The sequence below is a fragment of the Xiphophorus hellerii genome, chromosome 13 (genome assembly GCF_003331165.1).
Source record: "Xiphophorus hellerii strain 12219 chromosome 13, Xiphophorus_hellerii-4.1, whole genome shotgun sequence".
Lineage (NCBI taxonomy): Eukaryota > Metazoa > Chordata > Actinopteri > Cyprinodontiformes > Poeciliidae > Xiphophorus > Xiphophorus hellerii.
The window spans coordinates 26436509-26458740 of NC_045684.1; the positions used below are offsets into that span (position 1 = coordinate 26436509).

The window sequence follows — 22232 nt, forward strand, 5'->3', positions numbered from 1 at the left end:
GTCAGGTATGACTAGAAAACTGCTTTATTTTATTGGCCATATGTCTCATCTATCCCAGTCTCTCCACTTTCTCCCTCATTTTCCAAAATAGCGTTATAAGATGTAGTGACTGTTCAATAGAAAATAGATTAATATGTATATTTTTGGATTCATTTTGCCGTCCAATCTCTGTTGGTGTCACATAACAGAGAGTGATATGCAATATGAGCAAACTGTCTACATCAGGTGGGAAGTTTGGCACCAGATTGAAAGTTTGAGGAGCAAATTCAGCAGCAATAAACCTGGAAGAAACTTTATGGCACTGAGTTTACAATTAAAGAGATCCAGCTTTCACCATAACAGTCCTTACTGCAGAAGGAAGCTGGTGCTTTAACAAACATATTTCATGTTTTTTTGTATCTACTGTATGTACTGTACATCTATTCCATAAATGTTTTAATGACAATATTAAAAGATAAAGGCAAAGGGAACCTTTAACTTTTCCTGGGCAACGCTCCTAAAGTTTTTATGAAGTTTGTTCTTTCGCTCTGCTTCATTTCAGGATGTGCAACTCGCGCCCATCAATAAACCAAATGGAAACTTGACTTTCCATCCCTGCTCTTTAAAGCTCAAAGTGGCAGTCAGTCTAATTGTAATAAGGAAGCAATTGATGAGCAGCAGCTGCATCCTGTGACCGACACTCTGCTCAGTCATTTGTCTCTGTCAGCTCCCCCTCAGCCCACCCATCCTCCACAGAAGCTTGAAAAGCTCTGGCACATTCAGCTGTGACTGCAGATCACCAGGTCTTTTGTCCCTGCACATGGCGTGAAGTGCACCCCCAGCCCTTCTGGTCAAGACCAGTTTGGCTTTTCTTCCTCTCTGCCAATGCAGAGTGACACTTAAGGTGGCAGCTGGCTGGGCAGCAGCCATGGAAAACCCGCTGCCATCACGTCATGTTCATGCCTGAGGGCTCACAGCAACATCTGCCTTCACAATCGGTAATGGAGCCAAGCCAGCACAACATATTCATACCACCGGATGCCAGCGTCCCTCAGCTGGGCAATCATCCTCTTCCTCCATCTTGTCTTTATCTCTTGCTCCTTTGCAGTCCAATAATAAGCTATTAGGAAGATGCTTCCCTGTAATTTATTTCCCTCTGCACTGAATGGGAACCACAACATGTATTTGGAAAATTAGCAACTTGACCTCCTGATTATACTTCATCAATGAAAGACGAGTTGGAGCTAAAATAGGGAAGCAGGTGTGTGACTGAGAAACAAGGATGTTCTTTGTGTAAGGCTGCCTAAGTTCTGCTAGCATCCGTTTTTTTTTAGATAGTTTTCATTCTTTTAGACTCATACCACTTACTGCCTCAATCTAACCCTTTCCTACTATTTCATGCTCCTCACTGACATGATCATCACAATCACTGGAAACACACTGCTCTGGAAGATCTGGCTTCTCCAGATCTCCCGTTTTACATTTACTCTACACTTACTTACTTTATATTTTAATATTCATATTTGTACACCAGCCAAAGCAGGCCTGCTGTTAAAAGTATGTTGGTAAATTAAGTAAAATAAATTCTGCATTAGCTTATCAGACTGAGGAAAGAGCAGAACATGATGGAAGCTCAATGAGCAAAAATAATTAAAACATGTAGAGCCCTGAACATCATCACTAACTGTAAATCACAATAAGTGGGCAAAGTCATACAGAGTAAACAGGACCTTGTCACAAAGCAAAATGCTGCTGCTGCTGTTCTTTAAAACCACATTTTATCTGATTGTGTCCTGAGGTAGCTGTGACTTTTATTCATTAAAAAGTGTACATGAAGTCCTGATGGTACTAGTATCTTTTGTTCTCTCCAATCTGCCCTTTCCGGAAAGAAATAGCTATATTTTATCAGCAACTAGGAAATGTCAAGGTAACTCTGAATTGTGGACCCATTACCTCACTGTAAACCAGAACACACTTCATTACACACAGAATAGAAGTCAGATGGTTGCAGTGATTTACAACTGCCTGGTCCAGCACCGTGTGCCATGCAGGGTCTGTGAAGGCTATCTGGGCCATTCAGAGCGTGATCCCATCGGCCCTGCTGGCTGAATTATGGAGATGCCATCAAACCACTGCAATGTTGTAGCAGTGAGACTCCTGGGGATTTACTGAAGCAGCTGTTTCTTTGCTGGATTAAGCCTAAGAATTCATCAGTAAAGTGTCGTCCTTCATTTATTAGGAGTTTGCTTGACTTGATTACAACACCTCTGCTTTTTTATCAGCCATTTCCCTCAGAGTTATTAAAGGCCTTTCTGTCAAATATACAGTAGAACATCAGCAATCATTAGAAACACAAACAGTAACAATCGCCACATGGATCATTTTAAAATCAAAAATGGTGTAGTCTACTATCATAATGTTAAAATAATGGTAGTACTTAACTGAATAGCAAAATGAATCAATGTTATTTTAATGCAGGTTATTAAAAAAGACTAAAACAGACAGATAAGAAAACAGCCATGGAGAAAACTTACTGGTTTCTGATCGGTGTGACAGCTGGCTGAACAGACACATACTGAGCATTTAGTGTTCACACTGGTTCATCAGAAAAATAAACCACTTCCTTTTTAGGTTTTTATTCATCTGTAACTTTAGATATGATCACATTTGATTCCAAATATTAAAACCTTTGTAACAGAAGCATGTAGAGACTGAATGTAGCATTTACTTTTCAGATTGTTCCCAAATAAAACTAATAGATCTTACTCAAAAAGTGTGCAAAGAAATTATTAGACAGCAAAACAAATTAATTATTGAAATTCTTAACTTCACTTTTCTGTATTATTAACTTCTTGAATCAGGTTATCTGCAATCATCATAAAACCTGCAAAAACACTAAAATGTGACTTTCTCATATTCCAAACTGTACAACAAACAAATGCCACTTCACCTCGAATAATCATTTTACTTTTTCCGTTTATGATTAGTGACCGGTCTGGTCATTGGGCCATGCTTAAGTTTTCCTGTTGTATGTTCTTCTCTCCATCGCTGAGTCCACAAAACTTGATGATCTCTTTCTGAAGAGGTCATTTCTTCAAATGTTCTGGTTGGACGTAGCATTGAGGTTCTTTTCCTGAAGGTGGAAGAACGTCTCTTGTGTTCCACTCCAGATGGGCTGGTTTTGACCAGCCAATCATGACAGCCAATCAAACTCCAGGAAATCCCCTCAGACGTGGGTTAGGGCTGTCAAACTCATTTTCATTTTGGGTCAAGATTGTGAATGTCCTTAAAAGAACATATAGATAAAACTACTTATTAACAAACAGTTGAAACAGTACAGCTCTCTCTGCATTCAATTTATACTTAAGATAAAATAATGCTTAACATATTTTCACATTCATGTAATTTAGTCTCCTACAAAAATAACACCCACACAAAAAAAAAATAAAGCAGACAACCGGCCGTTTGTGGTGTAGAGGGCCACAGAGGTAGCTAAGGCAGGCCAGATTTGGCCCTCAGGCCATGAGTTTGAAAATGTCCCTGTGTTAGCAGGGAACTGGATGCTCGGAACCCAACTGAGTCATAAGATTTTCACAAAAAAAAAAAAAAAACAACATAATTAATGATACAACCCTCATCCCCATCTGTTTAAAAATGTAACATGTTAAGTCCACACAATGATGTTAAGATGATATCCAGACAATAAGCTTCTGTGTCACAGCATCTCTGAAGGATGCAGAGTGGCTGTAGGGGACCGAATACAAAGAGCATCATGACTTCTTCTTCTGAAGTTGGACAACAGTGAGGAGGCCCACATATGGATGATACAGAGTGCAAATGCAAATAGTGGAAACATGACCACCAAGCTGGAATAAACAATGGGAGAATGTAGCCTTGTTGAATTAATCCTGTGTCAATTACTTGTGTACTTTATGGAAGAAGGGATTTTACTCCTGCAAATCCCTGAGTTTATGCCGTTCAAGCATATGTCACTTTAATATATACCATAAAGCCTACAGTTATCTGTACTCCTTGGTTTACATGAACCTTGTCTATGACCAACATTTTTCTCCGGACTGGCAGGAATGTTAATCTGCTGCAGTGGCCAACAGTCCCAACTCAAATCTGAGCTACAGAGTAGAATAATAACGAAGAGGTCTTAAGAACACTAAACATTATTTTACTATAATTATTTTTGAGCAATTGAACAACCTGTTTCCTATTAAAAGCACACTTCTTGGTTGGAAAAAAGCAAATTAAAACTTGTCAGATGTCTAAATAATTTAGGGTCTTTGTGTAAATGACTTTAGAAAATGACATTAAAAATCAGCATGTGAAAATTTCTGAACAACGAATTTTATTTTATTTTTTACATCACTGCATTGTTTGTACAATAAATAGATAATTACTGGATTTAACTTTCAGATAATCCTGAAGTGATCTAACAAGACCAACTCATGAACCAAAGTCAAAGAACTGGATTCTTAGTGCTGCAAAAGCAGATCTGAAGGTCTAATGATGAGACAGAGGCACTGCAGAGCAGATCCTACCATCTTTCTGTATGAAATGTATTTTACACAAAGCAATGATGTCAACATAGTGTGTTAATTAAGCATATGCCTGAGACCATAAGACAACGATTTTACCCAAAGAGCTTATTAGTTTCTGGGTTTAGCTTTGAACTTCAGATCTGAGTGAGATAAATGTGTGTGTGTGTGTGTGTGTGTGTGTGTGCGGGTGGGTGTGTGTGTGCGTGTGCTGTGTGCGTGTGTGTTTTAAATGTTTATACATGCCTGGTAGTATTAAAACTATATCATAATGTATCAATGTATTAAAAGCAAGAAAGATAAAAGAATAATACAAACAATGTTTGTCTTAATTTTCACCATGAACAATGAACTCAAAAACATAAGTAAAATACTTATGTTTTTGGGTTCCTCCAAAAACATAAGCACTAACTGGCAGGATTTTGTTCAGATGTGAGATTCTCTTGCTTAGAGGATGAAGCTATCAGGACTAACTAGTAGAGCAACTCATCCACCCGCTTCAAATGAACAAAAATCTTTATTTTTACTTCTTCAGTTTCGCCTGATCAAGGACACGGCGAGTGGAAACTTGGTATTTTGCGTCCTTTTCCGATATAAACAAACGTCCAGCCGTTTTATTTTGCCAAGTTTTCTCGCCCTCAGCTCGTCCCTCCCTCCTCCTGCCTTGTGTCGGAGACGCGCGTTATAAAGCGGAAAGCTCAGCCTTTCGCTTCAGATCGGCAAAAGCTCCGACCGCTGCGCGCACCAGCCGCCAGACAACCAGGACCAGAACCTGCTCCCAGCTATGACCCTGCTGCTGCTGCTGCTGCCTTCACCTGGATTAACTCTCAGCTAACTTCCGCACCTCGGTCGTACCCCACTCAACCAGAGCGCCGCTCCGCTGTGACCAGCAGCCTCCTCGGCGGGTTCTCCGGGTACCTGCTGCCCCACTCCACCCTCCCACTCTCAGCTGTTCTCCTGCAGTCATGGGGTACGTTGCTTCCTTTTTGCCTGGTCAGCTGAGGGGCTTGACCGCGCTGTGAGGGGAACACCAGGTGGATTCATGGTCGTGGGAGCTGAAGCCATCACTCGAGGGAATTAGTGGAAGTTTGAGCTCCGGGAGGATGCAGGTGACGTCTTGGTGCGCCGTGTTCCTCCTGACGCCTGCTCTCTGCGTGGTGAGTTGTGCTTCTCTGCATTTCTTGCACAGCTGCTCTAAAGTTGTACCAGGCAGCTGTGATAGAAACCATAAAGCCATTCCGGTCCTTGCATAAATGTTTCTTTAACAGAGTCAAGTTAGCAGGCGAGACCTTCTCACCTCATTGTTGTCGAAATGGCATTCTTGACAAATAAGTTATTAAAGTGCTCTTTAAATCGTTGATATAAAAATAATAATGAAAAAAATGGAAACAAAATCACAGATTCGTGTCTTGATATTGAGGCAGTGGTTTTTATTCTTGGATCATTTAAACAAGATCTGTTGTCCTCTTATTCGGAAAAGTAACAACTGGTGGCCAAAACTGAGCTTTGTGAGTATAGTTGTCAGGTAACCGTCTCTAGAGGGCGCTCTTGTTTACAGAAAATGTTAAATAACCTCAGCGGCCGCTCTGACTTCATCTAAAAGGTTTTTGATTTCATCTCATCCACTTTAAACGATAAAAGTATCATTTCAGGAAAAAAAAAATATTAACAAGACTCAGCCTACTGCAGACCACAGGTTGCTTCATGCTGATGTCATTTTCGTCCTTTGTCTTTTAGACATATTTTCAAAAATAGTTGCAATTCAATTTTAGAATCAGTCACTTTTGTAATTGTCTTAATCTCAAACACAAAAAGTAAACATGAGTTCAGAGTCGAATTCCAACCAGATAAGAGGGAAATGAAATCTTTAGAACATTTCCAGTTTGTTGCATAAACGTTTAAACCCTTTTCTTGAAAAACTAAATATGCTCCATAAAGACTCTCATTTATTCCCTCTAAATGACTTTGACTTTGTAATTTCCGGATGTATCATTTTAACACGGTCATTGACAATAACATATTTTATTTGATTTTGTTTGCTTTTTGTTACGACTGTTACGACTACAAATATTTGATTGTCAACATAAATTGGTTAAAACATTTATTTGTTTGTTTTATTTTAGTATTTTGGGCATTGTTTGAATATTAGAAATTTTTCCTTTACAATTAAGAACAGAAAAAGAATAGAGAGCCATATTTCTGGGTGAAGAGCTCTCCATGGTGCTGAATGTATCCTAAACTTCTCGGTCTGGTGTACAAACTCATTTACGAAATTCGCTGATTTTCAGAGCCCAGTCAGTGGATTACCACGGCAATCACACTAACCAGGTTTATTAGTGTTAATAAAATTGGCTGAATTTTAAAAGCTAATTTTACATCCCACTGATCCAATTTTTTATTTCATTTTATTTTTTTCTTATTTTTTACCTGCGGCTCAAACCCTGTCCGAGTGTTTCCTTGATTATCATTAATCCTTATATCTTTATGGACAGAACATGAAGATCTTTTTTTTTTCTTTTCCTGTTTTCTTCTTTCCAGAATGTCCATGGTAGTGTTAACTGTGCACACTGTCTGAGCGCACTGATGATGACATTTCTGTCTCCTTTTTGCTCTCCGCGCTGGAAAAGCGCACAGAGGCTCAGAGCCAGCCCGTCTGCAGGCAGCAGCCGGGGATTACAGCTGAACTTTGACGGTTTTATTTCGTGTTAAAGACTATTGTCTGCTTAAGCTTCTTGTCTGAGAGCCGCGCCTTGACCCCGATAACAGCACAGCCCAGGTACTGGTGCCTCACCGACACAAGGCCCGCTATTAAATTAAAACACCCCTCTAACAGTGATGTTTTTTTTTTTAAACAATTGAACATGATATTTATGGATTTGATGGAGTGTTTACTCTACTGAAGTTAACCCCTTTAAATTGTCATGATTTGCATTAATTATTTAATCCTTTTGAATTTCATACTGTTTTAACAGATTTTGAATAGTAAAACTGCTTTATTTAATTAAAATTACTTTGCATTCATGCATTGTGTTCTCTGATCCCTTCAACAAGTTGTCAGGGAAAAAAAATGTTGTTTGGTTTTAATACCAGGATAACAGATGTTATTAATTTGTACATTTTAAAATGAGACTTCACTGGAGAAATAAGAACAAAAACATGTTCATCTTATTTAAAATAATAATAATAATAATAATAATAATAATAATAATAATAATAATAATAATAATAATAATAATAATAATAATGATAATAATAATAATGATAATAGTAATATTTTTTACATGTATAATTTTGCGATCTGTTTTTTTAAGTTAACACATTTAGCAATATATCTTGTATTTTGTGTAACTTTTTGTTGCTTTATTGCTGTCTGGTGTAATATCTCTTTTTATGTGGAGTGATCTGTGGAGTTGTTGTCATTTGTTTGGTTCCTCTGATCACTTAGATTGGGGTGAAGTCACTGATTCTACTATTTAACACAAGGACAGCTTATTTTTTTCTGACATTTTTCCAGTCAGTGCTGCAGCTTTCCCAACCCCTCCTGATTTCTCTCTCCTGTGGGACAAACTTAAGATGTCCCACTGGCAGCAGCCATTGTTGTCGCATTAAAGTGTTTTATAAAACAATGCAAATGGGCTCTGCAGAGTCAAGTGTTCTATGCTTCAGGGAGGAAAAAATGTCCCACAGAGATCAGTGCAGCACAGCTCACACAGTGTGACCGCCCCACGGAAAGCACCAGACCCCCACCCAGCCCACATCACGCTGATCTCCCTCACAACAACCATCAGAGTCGATCACAAACCTTTAAGACGTTAAAAACAACTAATTGTATTGAACAATTTGAAGCTCAAATTAAGATCAGAAAATGTTTAATTTAATTTTATTTAATAGTTTTTTTTCTAATTATCTCATGCTACCTGCTGTACACACTTGGACATTTGCAGCATGTTGCCAGTAAGTGAGAGCTGTTGAGAGTTTTTCCTTCAAAAATGAACATTTTCTCAATTGCTTGTTGACCCTTGGCTCATCTTTTAAAGTGTTTCTCCGCTACACAAAGGAACACTGAACAAACGTGTTCAGAGTTTGTCCTCAGAAATCTACCTACTTCTATCCACCCAGCTTTCCAGCTCTGCTCCGTTCATTAGCCTACATACGGGGGGTCGTCTACCCCTCCAGTGACAAGAGCTACCCAGCTGCTTCTATCGCTTGCTGAGTCGACTCCACAGCTCTCAAACAGCAGAATTTATGGTACAATCATGAGAGTTGACATTAACATTATAGAAGGTAGGGAATTTAACCCAGGTCTTGGACGAATCACGTTTATAAACAGTCATGAAATGATGGAATTTTTGATGACTTAAGGGAATTAAAACACAACCATATTCAGAAATTAAGATTAAGCTGAAATGTATTATCTGATTTTTTTTATTCATGTTTCTTTCACTAGAAACATCGTAATGATAAAACGGCCCAGTCAAACTGTGAAGTGTAGCATGCAATCAGAACAAATAGCATCTAAAACCTACTCTGAGTTGTTCTGTTCCAATAAATGCATAGAGTTCAACTGATAAATGAGGGACATTAAACTGTTTTCTTTACATGGAACTTTTCCTGTAAATGTCAGACTAAGGAGAATAAGAAGAGATGAAAAAATACCAACCTGCCAGTGCTGCATTGTCATTACACCATTTGTCCATCAGAGAGCACTGAAAAGTAACTTTTTACACACCTCGATATTCCACTCACTAAATATCTCACACATTTAATACAACAGACAAAAATCTGATTATTTATGTTGTAAATATTTTGTTAGACCTCAAATCTAAAACCATAAGCTGTTATCTAGAGGGTGATGAACCAATCATGTCATGGCTCATGCAAAAAACAAAACAAAAACAAAACAAAGAAAACACTACAAATTTGAATATGCTGTGATTTGTTTCTCCTCTTAAATTAGCACAGAAATAAAATGAATCACCAGCTGATCTGGGTCCTTTTTGCCACAGAAACAGATTCCCATTGCTCACTTTCTTCTGCCACCTTTTGCAGCTTTTCATGGAGAACTCAACTTCTACTAACAATCAGTTCCTTCATGTAATCAAAGGACGGTTGTTTGAGGTCTAAGAAAAATGTAAATATCTAAAAACCTTGACTTACTTTTGAATTGGATTAAAGGAGCTGATGATTAAATGTAACGTTACGTAGCTGCTGTGTGTCTGGGTCAGCAGAATGACATATAAAGGTGACTGAAAATTTCATCCACCATGAACTGTGACCTTTTCTCTGAGTGTTGAGCCTCATGATGTGAGCTCAGCCTCCCAAAGCACCCCGGCTCCACAAACACCCGCAGCAGCACCTGACCTTGATGTTTGCCCAGAAAGTCCCCATGGACAGCACCAGGTTGGTTTTCTTCTTGCCATGCACACAGCGGCTAAAAGCCAGAAAAGGCAAACGAGGGAACTTTGCTTTGGATTTATTACATTAATGATACTAGACTCGACATGACTAAATATTCAGAGTCACCACCAAGTGTGACTAACTTTTCTGTGTGCATGTTTGTATTTGAAGAGGCAGGACTCTGTGATTAATGACTACAACCTCTATTCTTCACTTCATGCACTGGTCTAGATTTTCAATTGCGTTCTCAGTTCAGAGGTCAACAGTGGAGCTGATTGTTGAAGGGCGTTGCTCTGAGTACCCAGCCCTGCTTTGACCCAGGTTTAATCTTGGGGGAAGTCTAAATCCTCTCACTTCTCTCTCCACATAGAGCAATCCTTTTATGGTGAAGCGTGTGACACCTTGATAACAGAGCTTTGATGCAGGCCTGGGAGAGAAGTGTCTCTGAAGGAAAGAAGTGACTAGATAACCTGGTGCAGCCTGCTTTAAATTTGCGGGTATTCCGTTGAGTTGTGAGTGTGGGCCTGTCACAGCCGCTGCAGCAGAGCGGGCCGAGCCGGCGCTCCAGCTGCTCCCTTCATTCACATGAGATGACTGTCATCTGGAGGGTTTGCAGCCACCTGGATCCTCCTTGTCAGTAACACATATCATACAAAATTCCACCTATTTTTTTATTATTGCATAGAGCCTAATTATTAATTAAGAAAAAAAAAACAATCAGTTTAACTATATATTTATTCTCTCTGGATCTGCTTTCTCTTTACTCAAAATTAATTTTTTGCTTAAAATGGCAAGAAAACAAATTATTTTTGACTTTATTTTTAGTCACAATTCAGTAATTACAAATGAAACACACACACAGCTGAAAATTTTCTATATTGTATATATGGTTTTCCAAGGCAGAAACATGCATGCAGTGGATTGGACATTGTATTGTCTTGGGTTGGAACATGATGATGGGCTTGACTGACCAGTGAAATAGAGCAGGCTGAGATGCAGCAACAGGGTGGAGAACTGGTGGAAATGGCAGAGCAGGTAGTGTGTTTGTGCGGCAGGGACAGTTTTCCTCGGCTGCCTCAGCAGTGATGGAGCTGCCATCAGAGCTGCAAAGGGGGATTACCAGCCATGTCCTTTATCTCCTACTTAAGATCTTCCCATCCTGTTAGATTACTGCGACTGGCCACTCGGTTTCTGTTACCGTACCTTACCCCAGAGACATAATTCTGCTTCAGGAAAAAAAAAAAAAAATCAAGAAGAGTCCAAATTATTCTGTACAGCCAGAACATTACATTGGATTTATACCAGACAAATATGTGCAGTATGATTGTGGGAAAGTTTTTTCAGCAGATCCAAAATATGCAAAAGACTCAGTTCATAATTTTTTTAAGCACTATCATGACCGTTACTTACAAGTTTCATTTTGAAATTGTACAGATTTTGATTGAAATCCAAATAAATGATTATTAATATCCTCTAATAATGATGTCATGTATTAATATTGAATAAATAACACAAAGAATCCTAAGAAATGAGCAGACTGCACCAGACTGGTCCAGGAGTATTTTCTCTGTCAAGTTAATTTTAGTAGTTTTTACAAGGACATGCATAGAGTATAAACAAAATAAATGCAGATTTGAGGAAATAATTTAAATGATAAATATTGTCATGCATTGTCGTGGAACATTTTTCATAAACTTTTTAATTTTGACTTAAATTTTGTTGAATGGCTTTTCCATGGCAGAATCTGTGGTATTTTTAATTTTTTTACATTACAGTTCGGTCTAGAATTGAGAGATGTTGTATCATTTTAATATGGGTAGCAAATATCACATCCGCTGCATTCAGTCACATTTTATAAAACTGTCCAACTCCACTGGTGTCTCCTGAAAAACTTTTGCACCACAAAAAGCTTTTTTTTATTATCAGATATAATATTTTAAAATCTTACTGGCCTTACATGATATTATAGTGATATATGGTTCAGTCGGTAATCATGGCCATGTGGTTGCTTAAGAAAGTGAAAACAGCTGATCAGTTTCGGTGTATTTTAGGAACAGCAGTTATGCCACATGTGAAGTCTAATGAATATTGCTGTAATGTAAGTGCTGGAAGCCTTTACTACACACCCTGCATCATTTCCAGCAGTTTTAAGATGCCATAATGCCATGCTTCTGTATTTTAAACATTACACATTCTTTTATTTATTCTACTCCACAGGCCGCATAGTGTCGCATTGTGTATTTAATCTTTGTGATGATAATGTTCCATTGTTAACACAATGGTAATAGCTCACAACAAATATGTGATATTATTGACCAAAAGCACTTTGTCCACAAGAAGGAGCTTCCAATTTTATTCTGAGTCACAGTTTTATTCATGTAAGCTACAAACAGTCATCAGATCACTGCTGCTCCGTCTCACTGTCACAATCATTTAAAGGAGCAATCCTGTATCTTCACATTAATCACATTCAGCTTTAATTTTGTACAAATACTAAAAGTAATTAGTCTTCCCATATTATTGTATGAAAACACACACAGTCAATTTCATTAGCGAAAAGTTTTCCCTACTTGCTACACAAAAGATATTTCATGTTTTGTTTGTGAACATTCAGAATTCTTTTTAACTTTACTCCAATCTGCAGCTCTCCTCTTCAACATTTCATTTACTTCCAGTTTTAAGGCGGTAAATAAAGAGGATGTGTGGGAAAGGTGAACTTCATGCTCTGACTTTTTGTCCTGAACACTTTCGTCTGTCAGACTGGGCTGTTTCTGCTCTCCCAGTTTTTCTCTGCTTTATCATGCCTCAGTTAATAATTTAGAGAAATGCATGGATATCTAAAGTGACAGGAGATCTTAAGCTCTACCATCAGTCTGCTTTAAGCTGAAGGAGTAGACAATACATTACTTGATCTAAATGTGCAGCAGCAAATCTCCTCAGCACTGGAGTCATCAGGGTATGGATGCTGGTATTTTTCATCTCTGTGTTTCTTCATCACATTTGTGAGCTTCATTGCCTTCAGCTTCTCCAGTTGTGTTCATCCGTACAGTCCTTAAATACCTTTTTCCTGGCCAAATAAAAAGTTCAGGCTGTCAAAATGAAACATCAAGTGATTGTGTTACACTCTACCCTCCATTCAAACATGCCTTAATTTAGCTCATATGCAAAGTGTATTTTACAGATTACAGACATAGGGAAAAACAAAAATAAGTAATAGATGTATATAGATGGTAGCTAAAAAATCTGCTCTCTCAATTCAATTCAGTTAACTTATATTGCACCAATTCACAATTAATGTGGTCTCATGGCACTTTACAAATAACATCATTTCATATAAAAATTGTTAATTCAATCCAGTCTCACAGATTCCTAGTTTTCAAACAATACAATACAATCAAATTCAGTTTATTGTTCTAATTGACTAAAAATAAATATTTTTATAGAAAAAAACAGCAGATTGCTTCGAGTCACTGACTCGCATCAATCACCCCTCCTGGCTGAGCAACACAGGACGGCCGATTGCTTTTAGTCGCTAAATTGGCAGCAGTCCTTCATAATGTCCTTACCGATAGCAGAAAGGAAAACTCTTTTCCATTCTTGTTCTCCTCAACAATCGATTAAGAAATATGCTATTCTAACATTGTAAAAGGTTTTTTTCATACAATAGACTATTTTTTTTCTGATGAATAAAAATTTCTCTAAATATGTAGAGTGCAGTTTTCCAAATTGTATGGTTTCAAGTTCACAGCTCTGGATTAAAGCAGGATGTAGGCATCCCTATGACGACGCCAGCTTCCTGCTCCATAGTACACTGAACATCCGCCAGCTGTGTGTTACTGATCAATAACATCTATCTATCTATCTATCTATCTATCTATCTATCTATCTATCTATCTATCTATCTATCTATCTATCTATCTATCTATCTATCTATCTATCTATCTATCTATCTATCTATCTATCTATCTATCTATCTATCTATCTATCTATCTATCTATCTATCTACTGTATCTATCTAGATATACATATATAGACCAATATAGACTATCTATATCTAGACTAAGTACATTTCTCTTTTATATTGGTCAGTAATTTAATTTCACTTAATTACCAGTTTAAATTAGTTTAAAAATTAACAAACCATGGTTCTTTCAATATTTTATGAAATATTTCATCATATTCAATGAATGGTATGAAGACTGCCACGTTCTATAAACAAACCAGGCAATTGGTGCAGTTTTCATTTATTGAAGGATTAAAAATTACAGCAGTCGTGCCAGAGTTCACTTCAACCGAGCCCAGACCCAGGTTTTTAGGATTTTAGGTTTTTAGGTTCACATTACAGTTCTATTACACATTCACACTTCCCCAAGCGAGTTTGTCTACAAGCTCCAGTTTGTTTGTAGACAAACTCTACACACTAGAGACAAACTAGAGTTTGTAGACGAAATGTTTTAAAAACTGATTCTGAATTAGCATAATTAGAAACTACATGTCTTGATTAGAAAAGTAATCATCAGGATTGGGGTAAAAAAAGACTGTCCACTCCTGTTGAGCAGCAGAAAATCAGTGCAGATGGAAAACTCTGATATGTCAAACTTCTTCATTTAACAGCTGTGCATGAAATATTGTTTGATCAGTTATTCTCTACGGGGTCCCAGCTTCTTGTACCACAGACACAGATTTCCATCGTGGAATATACAATACAGTATTACATTGTTACATTGTTATGATCTAAAAAAAATAATTTTTAATAAAATGAACTTGATTTTATTCAAAACCCATGCAAATGGAGTTTTTAATGATTCAAAAATAGAAATATTACAGTTACAAAGATTTGCTTTGTTTCTCTGTCATGTGATGTAATATTTTTCTTATTAAATCCTGACTGAATGAAGTGATGAAGCATTGTTACCCATAGCAACACTGAAAATTGTGGCTGTATTGATTTTTGAAATGATAATTTCATCTTTTCCATAACCTAGGCCAGAGGAAGCAGGGTTTTTGTCTGTGGTGTCTGTCAGTCATATGTCAGCAGGATGGAAGTCGTCCTTCAGAGGTTAAAGAATGGGACTCTTCTCACACCTCCCTTATCTTGTTTCTCATGTACTCTGTTTCTCTGCTGCCCTGCCTTGCTCTCTGCCCTCTCACTTCCCATTCTGTACAATCTTTCTTCAGAATCTCATGAAAAACTTTCCTTATCAAGCTGACCCCCAACTATAAGTTCTCCTCCTTTAGCAAACACTGCTCCGTAGCGTTTGCTACATCCCACATTAATCCCTTCATGTCTTCCATATTTTCACACACAGTTTCATGGAAAAGCATTTGCCCTTTTACAGATGTTCTGTCTTCGTTATTCCTAACACTTAAACTGTGCAGATCTAACTAGTCTTATTATCAGAGATAATCAATGTGCAGTTTTACAATCATTATTTTATTGCTGAAGGGGATAAAAAACATTTCAAGCTAACCTGACCTTAAATGGTCTTCTTTGCAAATCAATAATTAAATTAATAATTAATCCAACTGAAATACAGCAGCATGAACTTGAATACATCTTCCATGCTTAAAAACATTTAAATGTTGCTAAATTAAAACGGTTCCAAAAATAAGAGCTCCCACACCCTGATGTACAGTACGAGACTCATGCTGTAGAGTCCTCAGCCTCTAGGTTAGGGTGACGTTCAGCCAGAGGTGCTCAAGGCTCTGGATGTTGTGTGGTTGTGTTGGCTTACACAACTGTGCAATATTGTGTGGGGTTACTCCAAACTATGGTGAACCAGGCCTTTTGATACGGGCTGTTAGGTCCCTGAATGACTGACAGCCCGACTCTGAGTGTCAGAGTTTGGCCCACGTTGCTGGCAATAAATCAATCTCGTTTGCAGTGAAGGTTTTCTTTTGTCATTGATTCTCATCAGTGAAAATCTGTCATTTATTTCTTGACAGATTTTCTAGGTGCAGCCACAGTGTTGAAACAGTCTGTTTTGGTGGCCTTAGAATTGGGTCTCTGCTTTTTGCAGATGATGCTATTGGCTATTGGCTGTGATCTACAGCTTTTACTAGAGTGGTGAAGGGACGAGGACCAGTTCCTCCAAATCAAAGGCCGCGGTCTCAAGCCAGAGAAGGGTAGAGGAGGAGATGCTCGTCCAAGAAGAAGAGACTACTCAACAAAAATATGTGCACTTCCTCAGTTTTCTTGCCATTCTGTCTGGGGAAACTATAACTTTGCTACATCTAACTGCATACTTTTACTGCAGTTATTTTGTGTGTAAAAACATATTAATGAATGCTAATGAGAGATGAGTAAATCTAATAAATATGATAGGATCAGGTAACTTTGGTTCGAGGTGCTGCTTCCATGCCCTGTTGAATAGAAACCAGATTTAATTTTTGTATGACTGTATGATGGATTGCATGTTTTCAGGCTTGGCAGTCATTTCGTACTAAAAAACATCAAACATTAACAGAGCATGTTATTATCATTTAAGTTGTGTAACCTCAATTGTTTTGATTGTTCTTATGGGTTTGAACATCTATCTGTGATTCTGTATAACTTTCTTCCTCTGATCCCTCTCAGTCCAGAGAATCTTGCAGATCAGTTACTGCTGATGGGAGTCCCATCCTAACAGGTAGTGAGGTGTCTCTGCAATAATTTGTCCTGTCTCTTTAATGAATTCACTAGGCATTCTGGACATTGGACTCGTAGCTAAGAGTAAAGCCTGAGCAGTCTGTTGGCTCCTAAAAGTCATTAAACCGTCACTGGTGCCACATAGTGCAGCTTGGTCACAGTGATTTGTAGAAGGTATCTCTGTGTTGGAGAATTGACTGAGAAAAGTCTGATTATATCGCAGAGCTTCCTGGAAGGAAATGCTGAAGATATTGAGTTTCTTATAAATTCTGTCAGAAATTTAAGGAACGGAAAACCTCTTTGGCAAATTAGAACTTTTTTGTTTTATAACTTACAATGTGGATGTAGTTTTGTACACACCAGGATCAAATGTCAGTCAAAAGAAAGAATGATGGTCACAAAAGAACAACCACTGTAAGTAGAAGGCAAAACAAACTGGAATTGGGAAACTAATAGTGTTACCACCTTAAATGCAGAAAAGGCAGACCAAGCACAATATACTGCTGTTATAAACTTTATCATACATCTTTGAACAAGAGATTGTTGTGGGACTATGACAGTCATGGAAGAAGGTTGATTGTGTGTCTGATGAAAGAGTTACTGAGGCCAGACCTTCAAACAGTTATAACAGGCTATAACTCCCAGTCTTGCTCTCATGTCAGTAAGTTAAGGTTTTCAGCTTTCAACAAACTCCACATCTTTACAGTTCTGATGATGGAACAGGAAAAGGCCATCACTGACTTGCGTCCTATTAACTGGTTTACATGTATACTGCATTTTTAATGGTTGCTATGGAGATTCAGTGACCTAAAGATGCCAAATTATCAAAGTTGCTCTAATTGTTACTTTGGAGATATTTTTACTTTTCTTCTCGTCCTGTGTGGTACCGATGAGCAGCTCTGCTCTGCCTTGTCTCACTTACAGTTGCTTTAACTTTTAATAAATATTTGCTCTCACTGTTCAAAGGGACACATTTAGTCAAAAAGCTGTTTCCTGGTGAGAATTTCCTTATACATGAAAGTCACACAAATCAGCATGTACTTGAATGGAATATTTCTCATCTTTGAGATTGGACCTTTTTGCAATGTTATATTTATACCTCAGGGAGAAAATAAGTCATGGATTAGTTATTAAAACTTCCTCTATACTAATAATAAGTATTTCATGAGAACAGTTAGAGGTGCCAATAATTATTGTATGGTTGATTTAGAAAAAAATAAGATAAAATAATAATAATAATAATAATAATAATAATAATAATAATAATAATAATAATAATAATAATAATAATAACTATTATTATTATTATTGTTATTATTATGCAGGATGTGGGCATATTTTGCCGCATTGAAAGACTGATTTACTTTATTTTATTGTTTTACATATTTTTCCAATAATTGTGAATTAAACAGCTGTATAAGCTGCTGTGTCTACATAATGAATGTCTGCTCCTTTTTATTAAAAGGTCTATAGTCTGCTGTTGGGGATCCTGCACACATTTTTAAAAATATTTTGTCACTTGTCACTAGCAGAGAATCTCTGTTCTCTGCTGGGATAACAACGATTAATTGATTATTCATAAAACAATTAGCTTATTTGTTATCCATCTTTTGAACAAACTATTTGCTGCATTTCTGCAAATAAAACAATCAAGTCCATCAAGTTCTGACAAGAAATTCCTCAAAACTGAAAGATCAGTTCTTTATGCCAACTGTTCTAATGGAACAATAAAAAAATGTTTTTATTGCAGAACTTTAAATTGTTAAAGAAAAAAAAACCTAAAACAATGGAAAGATTCACTGCTTTAAATGATTAACTTGAAGACAAAAACTGTATCAGAATGATTATTTTTATTTGGATTCAGGACAAGATAATGTGTTACTTAATTTCAATGAAAACAAACCCTTGTGTTTTGGTGGCTGTAGTTACATTATATAATTTTATTTTAATAAATGGAAAGGGTCCTGGTCTTCCCTCCAGCATACAGGGCTGCTTACCAAGTCTTCTCTCCCTACAGGTGTGTTGGAACTCATCTACAGTTTTACTCCAGCTGGGCCAAACTGCCCTCTATACCAGTCCAGGTCTAATTCAGTCTACTTCATTTCATTAGGTTTATTTACTCCTGCACAGCACCATCTCAGTTGTACTCAGTTGTGAGATTTAGCAGTGTGGTTTTATGTAATGTTAAGCTTGTTGACATTATCTTAAATGACACAAACCACAACATTTTAATATTTCAGATTACAGAATATATTGCTTATACTTCAAACTCTTATTAGCTTGTAGTTAATGAACTTGTTCTCTTGTCTGCTTTCAATCAAACTCTTTCCACAGAAGGAAAAACACAAGCCTTTCTGTGACTTGAACCTGAGAGGCAGTCACCAGGTCAGGTTGATCAGAGCTTTGGTTGCATGTGGTGAGGAGGTTCATTCTCAACTTGTTGCTGTCATTTTGTGAATGATTAACACACACAAAAAGGAACATTTTTCAACAATAATAATAGAAGTAATTGATATTTAATTAATGGATAATAGATTTTTTTTTACCAGAAAGAAAGAAAATAACTTACTCTTTTGTCCTACAGCCTCATGCATGAAATGATGGCAGGCTGCATCTCTGCTTAAGGCAGTGTCTAAGGCAGGTGCTATTTGCAGGAAGGTGCAAGACTATATATCACTACTGAAGCTCCTGGGTCATCATCTGCTTTGTCTTTCATACTCAAGTGGAATCTTCCTCTATATTGCTCCAACAGCTTTGAGTGGTACCATCATAGATACCTTCCTCAAACAGAATGGTGGTGACACTGTTCTCTGGTAGTTTGACCAGGTCTCTTCTAGTGAGTGTTTGCACATTATTTGCGCCTTCACTCATGTTTTTGTCCAGGAGATAAGCACAGAATGCAGGTTGCAGTAAACCACTGCATCACATCGACTCTGCTGTTCCAGTGTGTTATCACGTTTGCTTTTAGCTTGTGTTCTGGAAATTTGAGTAGCTTCCGCTTCTCTTTAAAGACAAAGTTTGTCACCATGCTCTGGTGAAAAAAGGAAACAACGTATCTCACTTTCTCCAGAAGACAAGCAACACCAGGATATTACAGGCCTTTATGTGTGATCAAAATTATAATATGTCTAAAGTATTTAATGTGTATTAGCAGACTTGCCTCTGGATCAGACGGGCATGTGGCCGTTCTTTCAGTTACAAATGCAAGTGTTTTGTCTATCATATGCCACTCCGTCTTTGCCTCCTTTAAAACTGCACCAAGATTCACTCCTGTGTGTGTGGGGGCCTGTGCAGGGGTGTGTGTGTCTGTGTTATTCAAAAGCTGCATATGAAGAATGTGAATATTGATTTGCAAGTTGTCAGTATGACATGTTAAAGTTCTGTTGTACATGATGGCTGTCCATCGGTAACGATGGACACTAGTGACTCACATTTCATTTCCATTTAAGCCTGACTGCACAGTGTCAGTATATAAGTTTCACTGAATTGTTTCTTCATCAGTATTGAATATTTCAGCTCTAACATATGCAGTAGTCCATTGTAAACCAGTGTTTTCAACAACAATGTAAGGTATCATATGACATATGAAAATGCACTGTGACACTCATTCCTCTGAGCTGTTGCTCACAGCTTTTGTGTAAAGAAAGAAGTCAAATGCATCTGAAACACCAAAGCTGGCAGAGCTAATATGACCTTCAATGCTGAACTTCTTCAGGTGAATAACTAGGTTTGTTATCTTGTGTAAATTAACTCACTCTGGTACCTTTTGCATATGGCATGAGTTTTGTCTGTTGAGTTCTGTTTCCATTGGAATTCAAAATATTTCCACTCTGTCCATGTGGTCAGCCTGGCCTGCAGAACTCCCCATCCTCCTTGTTTCTGTTAATGTTGTTAACATTCACAACATCAGCGCTTCTCTCAGAGTCCGTCCATAATCCATGGAGATTCTGGCGGTCCCAACACCGCTCCGGATGGAGCGAGTCCGGAAGTTACTCAGCGTATCAACATGACATCAATGTCCAACCTCCAGGAAAACCGCTTGGCAATTATAGCTTGTCTGGCGGTTAAGAGAACTACACCTGTTGAGTCCTTGCACGCCGCCATGGAAAAACCTTAAATGGATAATTAATGGTAAAGTAAAGAAATAAAATGAATAAATAAATAATTAAGTAATAAACTAGAATTAAGCTGTTACATTTTCAGCAAATTTCCAGCAAATCTCCTGTCAACATATGCAACTTTTGTGATTGCCAAGAGAGCTGAAAGTCACTGTGTCCATGTTTGCTGCCATGGTAACTCTATAGTATGGCAATCATAAGCAGATCATTCTGATCATTACCTGGGAATTGTGTACTATGAATCATTCACGATGTCTAACCCTGGTGTCTTATGAGTGACTGTGGGAATTTAATTTTTTCCTCTGTCCCACTAATATTTAGCTTGTAAAAGAGCAAAGCACGTTAAGCTCAGAATAACAGGCGCAGCAGCTGAGCTGAAGGTCTGGTTCCCTCCCAAAAAATGCAGCTGTTCAAATAACTGTGAAATTCTGTGGAAGATTAAGTTAAACTCTGCAGCATTCCAACAGACTGAATGAGCCAGGCTCAAATACAGGAGAGTTATTCTCATATTGTGAAGCACTCAGGAGAGCAGATATGAAGAGGCTTTATATTGAAAAGTTTTGTTGTGACTTTTACACTAAATCCCTGCATGAACATGAAAAATTGTCCAGTGCTGAACCTGGGCTGGTACTATGAGTGTCTCTTTACTTGTTCTGTAAAAGAATTGATTAGGTTTTCTAATACAGTAAAACAACTACTTCATCTTTCAAATATGGGACAATTATGAAATGGCCTCTGATTATGTATCCCAGCATTTTACCTGCCTGGCTGTTTACATGGCTAATATCAAAGAGTAAAAGTAAAAAAATAATTCAGTCATGTTTGGATTTGGAATTTGGTTTCCTTTCAAATCATTGAGATCACATTAGTCATTATTTAGCATTTTACTGTTGTAGGTTGAGAATGTGGTTAGAGATGGAAATATCCATCCATTCATCCATCCATCCATCCTTCCATCCATCCATCCATCCATCCATCCATCATCTATACCTGCTTGTCCTCACAGAGTCATGGGGGGACTGATGGCTATCTACAGTGAAGCTTCACTGGATTCACTCAAGTCAGAGTTGTGTGGAGGGACTGGTCTAACTGGGAGGAGTGTGCACAGGCTGAATTTGGTGACGTGGGCGGACTTGCTTGTTCATTACCACCCATAGGCTGAATGCATTGTAATGACACCAGTTATAAGCACTGTCCTGCAAATTCTTAACTTGGTCAGCAGAGCAGAGCGGCACTGTGACACTCATTCCTCTGAGCTGTTGCTCACAGCTTTTGTGTAAAGAAAGAAGTTTACTTTGGAACCAGCTGATAACTGCTTGAAATTCTAGTTTTTATTATTAATATTATTATAGAATAGTATGTGGTTTTAGAATACATTGCCGCTGACATGCGATCTCTTGTGGAATGTTTAGTGTTTGAATATTTGATTAAACAAATTGTTATAGAATAAAGAACGTGAAAAAACGAAAATGTCCCTGTTTGACCACCAATGTTTCCTCTGCTTTTCGTCACCCATCAAACCACTCAGTGACCTCTTCTTCTGAATGTTTCACCTCAAGATAA

The 22232-nt window shown here is 37.7% G+C and overlaps 1 protein-coding gene across 1 annotated transcript in view; it reads left to right on the forward strand.

The window, feature by feature from the left end:
• The first annotated feature begins 5080 nt into the window (after positions 1-5080).
• The window catches only part of nxph1 (neurexophilin 1), a 36483-nt gene continuing 19331 nt past the window's right edge, over positions 5081-22232 (forward strand). Inside the window, exon 1 of the mRNA XM_032581675.1 lies at positions 5081-5683. Coding sequence (XP_032437566.1) covers positions 5630-5683 — 54 coding nt within the window. The 5' untranslated portion in view covers positions 5081-5629. The remainder of the gene's footprint in view (positions 5684-22232) is intronic.